The following is a 12715-nucleotide window of genomic DNA, read 5'->3' as shown; positions in this document are numbered from 1 at the left end:
CCCACAGCCGAGCCCCTCTCAGGCCGAACACCGCCCGCTCTCGACTCCTGCGCACACCCTTGGCCGGGGGAGGGGCGGGCGGGCGGTGCAGCGACACGCCTGCGCACTGGGGGAGGTGGCCGCGGCTGGCTGGCGCGTGCGCGCCAGGGCGGTTTGGGCTGCAGAGTGGCTGCCGCACAGTAAAGGGAAGGGCGGCGCTCTGTGGCGGGCGGCGGCGGTGGCTGTTTCCTCCGTTGGGTCTTGGTGGCTGAGGCCGTCGGAGCCGGGCTCACCCAGCGCTGAGGCGGCGGCGCGGTCATGGCGTCTTTCGTGGAGAGTTTCTGGGTAGGAGCCGTTGGTTGTGTCCGCTCGGGCCGCGGCTCGCTCCCGCTCTGCCCGCTGCAGGGGAGGGACAGGAGTCGGCATAGCCGAGTCCCCTCTGGGCCAAGCCGCTCTGGCTCCTACGCCACCCCGAGGACTGGGCTTGGGCCTTGGTGTGGGAGGAGAAGGGGGTCGGAGTCCCCGCGCTCGTGCGCCGTGTCCCCGGCCTCTCCCGCTGCCGGCAGTCCTGGGACCTCCCCGCCTCGCGTCCCTGCTGGGGACGGGACGGGACGGGACTGGGGTGTGCGGGACGCACACGGAGCCCTGCTGTGGAAGGACCCGTGAGCCGGTCCCCTCTGGCACGGGGCGCAGCTGAGGCTGGGGTGCCCTTTTGCCGAGTGTGTCTATTGCAGCTGTGGGGAGCCGGCTCCCTTGGTCGCGCCAAGGCTAGGGGCAGGCTGCTGTAGGGAGAAGCTGGCACAGCTCGCTGTGCGCTGCTGTTGGATATGCACCGATTCACGGTCCTGCAAAGCACTAGCTGGACATAGTCCAGACATGGTGACTTCCGTGGCATTACCGACCATGTATCTCGAGGGATGCGCTGGAAGGGAACTCCAACTAGGTCTCATTCGTTCCTAATCTCTTTGTTAAAACTCATACTTGAAAGTTAGAGGTTATTCATTTCACTTTTCATACAATAAAACTGCCCCGGTAAAGAGCACCGATTCCAGCGTACTGCATTTGTATTAGCAAACACAAACTGTGCTTCCGAAGTCATGCCCTCCCAGTGAAAACTATTTTTCTGCCAACATAGTGGGAGCGATGCAGAGTAACGGCAGGAATTTATGGCTTCCAGAATTATTAGTTTAAATTATCCTGTAGTTTTAACTAATTTACTGCATTGTGTCTCTACTACTACAGTGACATTTTTTAAATTTTAGAAATACCTGAATGGAGAGAAATGAACTAAATGTTTTGAGAAATTGGTAGTCTTAATTTCCTGATTTGAGTTACTTACAGAACTGTGAATAATGGATACATATGCATTGTAGAGAATTTTGATTTGTTTTAACTGGATTAATCTTTTCCTGAGAAAAATTACAAAACATTGAAAGCTAGCTTAAGTCTGTAGAATTTTTAAACTAGCCTTCTACACTGATAGGTCTTAATTCAAATTTAGATTTTAAGTTTTACTGTGTTTATTGTCAAAAGTCTTATGTGTAATTTGAAGGGCTTTGTTTTTATTGTAGAAGCATATGGCCCTTTTAAATGTAATGCCCATAGGTGTGTGTATAATGTGGGCTCCTAGAGCTCTGATGTCTTTGCCTTAATGTTTTTATATGCAAAGGTTTACAAATGAGCCATGATAGTTTCAAAGTACGTATTTGCTAAAAGTTGAGCAGGGATAACATCAGAAGGGAAAGTGTTGCTTTCAGATTTGTCTGCTTTGTAAATATGAATAATAGTTCTCCTTATTTACAGTAAACTAATTTTATAAATATAGTGAAAATTTTAAGAAATAACTGCAAACATGTTTTGTTTGTAGTCTTAAATTCAACAACTTTATTAAAACTGTATGTTGTTAAATCCAATGTAAAAATTCTGAACAGTACTACAGCATTGGAGGGGAATGTATGTTTAACTACATATGAAAACTTTCTGTAGCTTTGTAAATAGCATTTAAAAGGATGCTTGATAATGTTTGGTGTTAGTTGGTTAACAGTAGGAACAAACTGTGGTAACCTTTGGTGTTTTTAACAACAGATACAAAAATAAAATCACACATCTGAAAATTTAGTTCCTACTGTTAACCAAGAAGCACAAAATTATTGTAACTGAGGTAGGCCCTTTAACTGTTTTGATGTCCAGTTGTGCTTTCTGTCTCACTGGCAAGTCAGTATCACTCATGCATTACTCTGTGGGGAGTTCACATGCACATTCTTCCCAGGGTCCTCCAAGAGAGTGTTCCCTAGAAGCTGTAGCATTAAGGATGAGGCACAGCAGGTGTGTGTGCACACTGATACAGGAGAGAATGAATATTACTGAGCATATGTGGGTAAACCTGAGAGCAACACCATTATTCTCTTCTCCTTGAAAGACCCTTAAAGACATCAGTAGGGCAGTAGTACTCCTCCCTTCTTTTTTTTGTTTTGTTCAGGGGATCTAAAAAAATAAACTGCTTGTGGTATTCAAAGGGTTATCAAAACTTTTTAAAAGTCTTAATTACTTAATTAAAATACAAACAAATTGATAATGTCTATTTAATTTTGAATGAAATATTTTTCACATATCAGAAAATATTGCGTATCTATAAAATCTCAAACTGAAGGTATATTATTGTCTATAGTACAGTCAAATAAAATGTAGCTTAGCTCATTTTTAATGTTTAAAGCTTAGTCTATCCCCATCAACATTTCAATCAATTCATTGTTCAGTATCATTGTTTCCTTGTTTCAGAGAGGACAGAATACAGACCCTACAATTCCAAATGTATTAAAATGTCTAAATGCTCAACGTTTTTACAGTTCAGACAAAAGAGGGAAAAAATAATCCAGTGCACTTAAATGTTCAACATTATATCCAACAAAGATATAATTTAAACATATAACACACCACCTCTGTGTACCTTTACCGACTACTTCAGTGTTCTATCCACTAGATAGAACCATGAACTAGGACTTGGGAGAACTGGGTTCTTCTATTCCCCGCTTGGCCACTGGCTTGCTGGGTGACCTTGGGAAGTGACTTCACCTTCTTGTTTCCCCATGTGTAAAACAAGGATAATTTTGGAAAGCACTTTGAGATTGAATGATGGAAAGCACAATATAAGAACTAGGTATATTTATTACATAACATTCAGTTACTTTTTTTTTTATTACAACTCTTCATTTATTATTTTAGAGTAAGGAGGCTGGCCACGAAGGGGAAATATATTTAGCCTACATTCTTCAGTAACTATTTTAAGTGATTGCAGTTCTTGAAGCTCACTTGTTGTGTGCCCTTGCCGAACCGGAGTATGTTCCACGATTTTAGAATAAACGTTTGTTTATGTAGCAAAGGGATCCAAATTCAGTCCACAAAGTTGTGAATTAAATGTTCATAGTACTGTGATTACAAATGATCGACATGGTTTGACGTGAATCCGAAGTGGAATTGAAATCTGGAGAAAAGTCTCAAAATGTACGGTTCAGGATTCCTTTAGAAGGAAAAGGATGAGACTTTCAGAGAAAGGAATGCTTGGGGTAGAAAATGAAATCATAGTTTTATAATGAATCCGTATCTCTTTGGTGTTGGAATGTACACCAGTCTCCAGTTGAAACTGCACATATGCCACATGGGAAACTAAACCATTGATCTTGTGCCTTAAATGGGCCTCCACTGGCTTGAATACTTATCCTCTTTTGTAGTCATTAGGGAATACACCAGAAACCTGATGGTCTGGTCTGATTCCATTCAGAATAGGGAAGTGACACATGTAAACACCCTATTTATGTAATTCTGTCTCCAGTACGCTAGGCTGCTACTTTTAAGGACTTTTTTGAGAAAATGATTCAGTAATGTACTGATGTAAACAAAACAAATGTATTTAAAATATATTGTTTTCTTTTCAGTGGCGAAGATTAAGAAATTTTTTAAATAATAGGTTACCATTAAAAGTGGCAACATTTAGAATTTGAACAGAGGGCATTTTTTTTTTTGAGGGGAGGAAAAAGTGAAAACTAGATAATCTTTTAGCGTTTGTATTCTATGGGAATATTTTAAAATGCAGTACAGTAACAGAAAAAAAGGATATATTGCTTTAAAACGAGTTTTTCATACAGGTTTTTGTTGTTGTAGGGTAAAAATGCAAGACAAGTGTGGTGTCGATTATAAATGATTTTTGAATTCATTGTTATGAGGTAGCGTTCCCAGCATTCAAATCACTTGACTGGACATTCTCAACACTCCTAATTAGGATGTTGTCACAGAACAATGGGTACCTACTGTTATATACAATGTATGCTGACTTAAAGCAGAGATATCGGTGAAATAAAATTCTTATGAAAAGTGTTCGCATTGTAAAAATAAATTGTAATTTGTTACTTAATGCGTTTTGATACTGATGCAGTAGAGAAACAATTGCTCCCTTACTCTAAATAATGACTGGATGTTGTCTTGCTACTTTTCTAGAAGAGGTCCATTGGAAACTCCATCCAAACTTATTAAAATGTTTCATGAAGAAGCTAGGTACTGAGTAGCTGAAGTTTAGGAGCTGAGGAAGAAAAAAGAATATGTTCAGTGAATAAGTGTTTTTCAGTATTTAAATAACTGGTACATATTCCATGTGGTATTAATTTGACTAGAATTGTGGTTCTCAGACTGTCATCTGCAGAATAAAATATTTCAAGTGCAGACTAGCAGAGACTGAAATGTTGGGAAGGGATCATGGGCCATAAAATGATCTCTTTTTAGATGTTGACTCAAAATTTATAGTTGGAGAACACTTGGACCAAACTGCTGGTTTTCAGACTGTCAGGCATGCCGCCTGAATGGGGTGTCGATGAGGTTGTCGGGGGGGACGGGGGACGAGGATATGACTGGTTAAGCATTTTTCTTGCTTCTTCAGGGTTGCTGAGAAATTTCTCAAAGGTGAAAAAAATATTACTTGTTCTTTGACTATATTTTTCCACAAATGTACAGCCCTCATTGTCCTTCCTCATTGGTATGGAGACAAGGTGGGTGAGATAATCTTTTTATTGGACCAACATGAGCTGGTGAAACAGAAAAGCTTTTGAGTTTATATAGAGATCTTCTTGAGGTCTGGGAAAGGTACTCTGAGTGTCACAGCTAACTTCAAGATGGAACAGATTACTAAGCATAAGGAGTTATGACATTGTAAGAGACCATTCAGTGTGAAGTGGGCAGTTAACACCTCTGCAGTCGTAGGACAAAGGAGGGTTAGTAGATTACAGATTGCTGTAATGAGCCATAAATCCAATGTTTTTTACTGAGTTCATGATTTTTAGTGTCTAGCAAAGTTATGAATTTAAGCTCCCGGGCTTGTCGTTTGAAGGTGTTCTGCAGGATTGAGAGGTCAGATGTGGAGTGATCATTCTGTGAAAAGTGTTTGCTCATGGGTATTTTTGTCTTTTCTGAGTAAGTTCATTTGGGAGTGTGGTGATTGCCTTGTTTCACCCACATAGTTGTGGTTAGGTCATTTAGCACACTGGATGAGGTATACCAAATGTTGTGCTAGGTATGTGTAGTACCCATGGATCTTGAAAGGTGTGTTATGGAGCCTATTGATCATCATGGCAATAGAGATGTGTTTGCAGGTTTTGCATCTGTTATGACAGGATCTGGTGTTGCTTTGAGTTGGTGTGCCCTCACTGTGTGGAGCTTGTTTGTGATGATGAGCTTGGTTAGGTGGGGGCATTGTTTGAAGGCTAGAAGAGGGGGTTAGGGAAAGATTTCTCTCAGGATGTGGTTCCTATTGGGTATAGGTTGTAATTGCTTGATGATGCTCTTCATATTTTCCAGTGTGGGTAGGTATGTGACAACTAGAACTGTGTGCCTGGTGCTTCCCACCCTGTATTGAAGCAGGTTCCCCTGGGATATTTGGGTGGCCCATTCCATGATGTGATCTACTTCTCTGGAGTGTCCTTATTTGGTGAAGACTTTTTAAAGTATGTTAAGATGTATATCCTGGATTTTCTTTTCAGAGTATATTCTGTGGTATCTGTAAGCCTGGTTGTATTTGGGGTGGTTACTGGATCCGTGAAGGTAAGTGTGGTGATCTGTGGGTTTCTTGTGTATGGTCATGTGTAGGATTCCATTGTTGAAGCTGATCATGGAGTCAGGGAAGTTGATGCTGGTGTGGGAGCGGAGTCCTCCTTAGGATTCTTGGGAATGGAAGAGGGAATTTTGGGGTCAGAATTTTCAATGGCACTGCAGAGACAATATGCTTGGATGGCAGCCACTGATAACTAACATTTAAAAATATATATAGCAGGATATCCTTTTTTCAGGGGATCTCAAAACTTTCTGCAAATACAGGCATCATGTCACATTCACCATTGCAATGAAATCACCTGTGAAATGTGGCAGCTATTTAAGTATGTACAGCAGTCTTATCTAGCTGTTCAGGACAAGGGGTGAAGAGCATGTTATCCAATTAAAACTGTAGAAAATATAGATATATTGCAATTTAATCAGTTTGGAAATCATTGATGATTCATTTTATATCCATGCATCTATCTCAGACTTGTTCACGTCCAGGTGCTACAACTCTTCTGCATACAGAGCTTGCATTGGAATTAATGAGAATTCTTGTAGGATTAGGCCGTTAATCTTTTCGTCTACTGCAATAACATCTAATGTAATTTCTAAGAAGACCCTTCAGCCGAAGTCTTGTAAGGTAGCTAACTACTGCAAACATTTAGCTATCTGTCAGCTGTTCCAAGGGTAGATTACTTCATGAAGCACAAGGAAAAAGTACTGGCTGAATCACCAGAGTGAGAGAAACATTCACTGTCGCATACTGAAAAGGAGTACTTGTGGCACCTTAGAGACTAACCAATTTATTTGAGCATGAGCTTTCGTGAGCTACAGCTCACTTCATCAGATGCATACCGTGGAAACTGCAGCAGACTTTATATATACACAGAGAATATGAAACAATACCTCCTCCCACCCGACTGTCCTGCTGGTAATAGCTTATCTAAAGTGATCATCAGGTGGGCCATTTCCAGCACAAATCCAGGTTTTCTCACCCTCCACCCCCCCACACAAATTCACTCTCCTGCTGGTGCTAGCCCATCCAAAGTGACAACTCTTTACATAATCAAGTCGGGCTATTTCCTGCATAAATCCAGGTTTTCTCACATCCCCCCCACCCCCATACACACACAAACTCACTCTCCTGCTGGTAATAGCTCATCCAAACTGACCACTCTCCAAGTTTAAATCCAAGTTAAACCAGAACATCTGGGGGGGGGGGGTAGGAAAAAACAAGAGGAAACAGGCTACCTTGCATAATGACTTAGCCACTCCCAGTCTCTATTTAAGCCTAAATTAATAGTATCCAATTTGCAAATGAATTCCAATTCAGCAGTTTCTCGCTGGAGTCTGGATTTGAAGTTTTTTTGTTTTAAAATAGCGACCTTCATGTCTGTGATTGCGTGACCAGAGAGATTGAAGTGTTCTCCGACTGGTTTATGAATGTTATAATTCTTGACATCTGATTTGTGTCCATTTATTCTTTTACGTAGAGACTGTCCAGTTTGACCAATGTACATGGCAGAGGGGCATTGCTGGCACATGATGGCATATATCACATTGGTGGATGTGCAGGTGAACGAGCTTCTGATAGTGTGGCTGATGTTATTAGGCCCTGTGATGGTGTCCCCTGAATAGATATGTGGGCACAATTGGCAACGGGCTTTGTTGCAAGGATAAGTTCCTGGGTTAGTGGTTCTGTTGTGTGGTATGTGGTTGTTGGTGAGTATTTGCTTCAGGTTGCGGGGCTGTCTGTAGGCAAGGACTGGCCTGTCTCCCAAGACTTGTGAGAGTGTTGGGTCATCCTTTAGGATAGGTTGTAGATCCTTAATAATGCGTTGGAGGGGTTTTAGTTGGGGGCTGAAGGTGACGGCTAGTGGCGTTCTGTTATTTTCTTTGTTAGGCCTGTCCTGTAGTAGGTAACTTCTGGGAACTCTTCTGGCTCTATCAATCTGTTTCTTTACTTCTGCAGGTGGGTATTGTAGTTGTAAGAAAGCTTGACAGAGATCTTGTAGGTGTTTGTCTCTGTCTGAGGGGTTGGAGCAAATGCGGTTGTATTGCAGAGCTTGACTGTAGACGATGGATCGTGTGGTGTGGTCAGGGTGAAAGCTGGAGGCATACAGGTAGGAATAGTGGTCAGTAGGTTTCCGGTATAGGGTGGTGTTTATGTGGCCATTGTTTATTAGCACTGTAGTGTCCAGGAAGTGGATCTCTTGTGTGGACTGGACCAGGCTGAGGTTGGTGGTGGGATGGAAATTGTTGAAATCATGGTGGAATTCCTCAAGGGCTTCTTTTCCATGGGTCCAGATGTTGAAGATGTCATCAATATAGCGCAAGTAGAGTAGGGGCTTTAGGGGACGAGAGCTGAGGAAGCGTTGTTCTAAATCAGCCATAAAAATGTTGGCATACTGTGGGGCCATGCGGGTACCCATAGCAGTGCCGCTGATCTGAAGGTATACATTGTCCCCAAATGTGAAATAGTTATGGGTAAGGACAAAGTCACAAAGTTCAGCCACCAGGTTAGCCGTGACATTATCGGGGATAGTGTTCTTGACGGCTTGTAGTCCATCTTTGTGTGGAATGTTGGTGTAGAGGGCTTCTACATCCATAGTAGCCAGGATGGTGTTATCAGGAAGATCACCGATGGATTGAAGTTTCCTCAGGAAGTCAGTGGTGTCTCGAAGGTAGCTGGGAGTGCTGGTAGCGTAGGGCCTGAGGGGGGAGTCTACATAGCCAGACAATCCTGCTGTCAGGGTGCCAATGCCTGAGATGATGGGGCGCCCAGGATTTCCAGGTTTATGGATCTTGGGTAGTAGATAGAATATCCCAGGTCGGGGTTCCAGGGGTGTGTCTGTGCGGATTTGATCTTGTGCTTTTTCAGGAAGTTTCTTGAGCAAATGCTGTAGTTGCTTTTGGTAACTCTCAGTGGGATCATAGGGTAATGGCGTGTAGAAACTCGTGTTGGAGAGCTGCCGAGCAGCCTCTTGTTCATATTCCGACCTATTCATGATGACAACAGCACCTCCTTTGTCAGCCTTTTTGATTATGATGTCAGAGTTGTTTCTGAGGCTGTGGATGGCATTGCGTTCCGCATGGCTGAGGTTATGGGGCAAGTGATGCTGCTTTTCCACAATTTCAGCCCGTGCACGTCGGCGGAAGCACTCTATGTAGAAGTCCAGTCTGCTGTTTCGACCTTCAGGAGGAGTCCATCTAGAATCCCTCTTTCTGTAGTGTTGGCAGGGAGACCTCTGTGGATTAGTATGTTGTTCAGAGGTATTTTGGAAATGTTCCTTGAGTCGGAGACGTCGAAAATAGGATTCTGGGTCACCACAGAACTGTATCACGTTCGTGGGGGTGGAGGGGCAGAAGGAGAGGCCCCGAGATAGAACAGCTGCTTCTGCTGGGCTGAGAGTATAGTTGGATAGGTTAACAATATTGCTAGGTGGGTTGAGGGAACCATTGCTGTGGCCCCTTGTAGCATGTAGTAGTTTAGAAAGTTTAGTGTCCTTTTTCTTTTGTAGAGAAGCAAAGTGTGCGTTGTAAATGGCTTGTCTAGTTTTAGTAAAATCCAGCCACGAGGAAGTTTGTGTGGAAGGTTGGTTTTTTATGAGAGTATCCATTTTTGAGAGCTCATTCTTAATCTCTCCCTGTTTGCTGTAGAGGATCTTGATCAGGTGATTCCGCAGTTTCTTTGAGAGTGTGTGGCACAAGCTGTCAGCATAGTCTGTGTGGTATGTAGATTGTAATGGATTTTTTACCTTCAGTCCTTTTGGTACGATGTCCATCTGTTTGCATTTGGAAAGGAAGATGATGTCTGTCTGTATCTGTACAAGTTTTTTCATGCAGTTGATAGATTTCCACTCCATACGGCTAAATGCAGTGCCTTGCATAATGACAGGTTTCAGAGTAACAGCCGTGTTAGTCTGTATTCGCAAAAAGAAAAGGAGTACTTGTGGCACCTTAGAGACTAACCAATTTATTTGAGCATGAGCTTTCGTGAGCTACAGCTCACTTCATCAGATAGCCTGTTTCCTCTTGTTTTTTCCTACTCCCCCCCCCAGATGTTCTGGTTTAACTTGGATTTAAACTTAGAGAGTGGTCAGTTTAGATGAGCTATTACCAGCAGGAGAGTGAGTTTGTGTGTGTATGGGGGTGGGGGGGATGTGAGAGAACCTGGATTTATGCAGGAAATAGCCCGACTTGATTATGTAAAGAGTTGTCACTTTGGATGGGCTAGCACCAGCAGGAGAGTGAATTTGTGTGGGGGGGTGGAGGGTGAGAAAACTGGATTTGTGCTGGAAATGGCCCACCTGATGATCACTTTAGATAAGCTATTACCAGCAGGACAGTGAGGTGGGAGGAGGTATTGTTTCATATTCTCTGTATATATATAAAGTCTGCTGCAGTTTCCACGGTATGCATCTGATGAAGTGAGCTGTAGCTCACGAAAGCTCATGCTCAAATAAATTGGTTAGTCTCTAAGGTGCCACAAGTACTCCTTTTCTTTTTGCGAATACAGACTAACACGGCTGTTACTCTGAAACCTGTCATGTTGCATACTAAGTTCCCAGACATTGCTGCTATTAGAATAGTTTCACAGCAGCTGAGGAATCTGATCCAACACAACCCCCAAATTGCCAAAATGAGTCAGGAAGAGAAAATACACACCCTAAATCAAAGGTGAAGAAATCTTCCTCACCATATCTTATGGTTGCTTCCAATGTTTCTTCTAGTTTTTTCCATCCATGTACGGAATAAATTTTGTTATGTGCACCGAGGTATGTGCCAATATGCTCCACCAGTAGAAACAAAAAACCTAGATATAATTTTTTTTTTTAAAAGTTACCATAGGGATAATTACTCCAGCCAGGACAGGTTAGGCATTTTAGAACTCACTAATCAAAGAATTTAAGTGTAAGAGAAATAAAAATTATGAAATGCATAGACCAGTCAAAACACTAAAGTAACACTTTGAAAGAATAAAATTACAGAGAATATATGTGCATTGCAGGAAGTATGCAAAAGTAACAACAATACAAATGTGTTGGGAGGTGAGTGAGACACAAACTGTGTGTGTGTGAGAGAGAGAGAGAGAGACAGACAGACTCTGTGTGTGTGCTGGCTGCTGGAGAAAGCCATGCGCTGTCTCTTTAAAACAGTCAATGAAAGCTCTCCTGAGCCCTGTTGTCTCCCTTCCCCCGCTCTGCAGAGATGGGGTGCAAGGGGAGTCGGGGGCGGGGGGAGAGACAGGTGTGAGCTGGCTGCTGAGGAAATCTCAAACAGTGCACTGTCTCTTTAAGAAAGGCACTCAGACACTCACCATTCAGACTGCAGCAGCTCGGAGTCCTGAGCCAGTGACTGTTTTTAATAGAGATCAGCAACTCCATGCACTGGGTGTTTAGCCTCAAGGCCACCACGAATTGACAGGTCCTAAATTCTCTTTCAATAAACACCAAAGTCCAAAGGGTTTTGAAAGGCTTCAAAAAGTTTTGCTGGTTTGCCACTAACCATCACTCTGTCAGGATCTTTCCGTCAGACCTTTTAGTCTATGGTCCTAGGTCACTGAGTCCTGAGTGTTTGTTTTGAGGCTACAATATCAAGGGTTGGGTTTTGGTTTATGTTTTCAACATTTTTCACATTACACCCTTTTCCCCATTCCTATTCCGTCGTGTTAAGACTTGGTGCTGCAGGAAATCCAGTTGCTCCTGACAAAGAGCCAGGGTGGATAAAAATCGATGAATTTTTTTTAAATAAAAAAAATAGGATTTTTTTATTTAAATGGGATTTTTTTGATAAAATGCTTGTTGAGGAAAAAACCTATCTAAAGATAGTTTTAATTAAGATACATTGTAGCTCAAACATATCTCATCATGGAATAGGAATTATACATTCTAATTTCTATAGTATGAGACAGTGTAGTCATGTAATGTTTAAGAAAAGTTTTGTAAATGAGTTCCAATAGTTCATGAATTAAGGACCCACTGTTATGGGGTTCCACAGGGTGCTGTATAGATTATTTAGGTTTCTATTTACTGTGACAAAGTTCCTCCTCTACCTTGGTGGGTCTTGCACTTATTGGCAGATTTGCTCGCCTCGGAGATTTACAGCAGCCCTCAGTTTGGCTGTTTTCGTGAACCCACAGTCCAGGTCAACTTCTCCTGTGTCTGACTAGGAGTTGGGAGATTTGGGGGGAACCCGGACCCGCCCTCTACTCCGGGTTCCAGCTCAGGGCCCTGTGGAATGCAGTTGTCGAGAGTGCCTCCTAGAACAGCTGTGCAACAGCTACGACTCCCTGAGCTACTTCCCCATGGCCTCTTCCCAACCCCTTCTTTATCCTCACCATAGGACCTTACTCCTGGAATCTGATAATGCTTATACGCCTCAGTCCTCCAACAGTCCGCATTCTCACTCTCAGCTCCTAGTCCGTCTTGCTCCCAGCTCCTCACATGCACACCACATACTGAAGTGAGCTCCTTTTTAAACCCAGGTGCCCTGATTAGCCTGCCTTAATTGATTCTAGCAGCTTCTTGATTGGCTGCAGGTGTTCTAATCAGCCTGTCTGTCTTAATTGTTTCCAGAAGGTTCCTGATTGTTCTGGAACCTTCCCTGTTACCTTACCCAGGGAAAAGGGACCTACTTAACCTGGGGCTAACATATC

General features: G+C 42.8%; 1 protein-coding gene across 5 annotated transcripts in view; it reads left to right on the top strand.

Annotated features, from left to right (window-relative positions):
- Window positions 1–148: 148 nt before the first annotated feature.
- Window positions 149–12715, top strand: part of FCHO2 (FCH and mu domain containing endocytic adaptor 2) — a 234000-nt gene continuing 221433 nt past the window's right edge. For 4 of the 5 annotated variants that reach the window (XM_048849328.2, XM_048849325.2, XM_048849326.2 and 1 more), the window contains exon 1: window positions 149–324. In XM_048849328.2, coding sequence (XP_048705285.2) covers window positions 298–324 — 27 coding nt within the window. In that variant the 5' untranslated portion in view covers window positions 149–297. The remainder of the gene's footprint in view (window positions 325–12715) is intronic. The other variant, XM_048849329.2, reaches the window with a different exon arrangement.

Source organism: Caretta caretta, chromosome 5 (assembly GCF_965140235.1).
Source record: "Caretta caretta isolate rCarCar2 chromosome 5, rCarCar1.hap1, whole genome shotgun sequence".
Lineage (NCBI taxonomy): Eukaryota > Metazoa > Chordata > Testudines > Cheloniidae > Caretta > Caretta caretta.
This window is presented reverse-complemented; position numbering and strand designations above follow the sequence as displayed.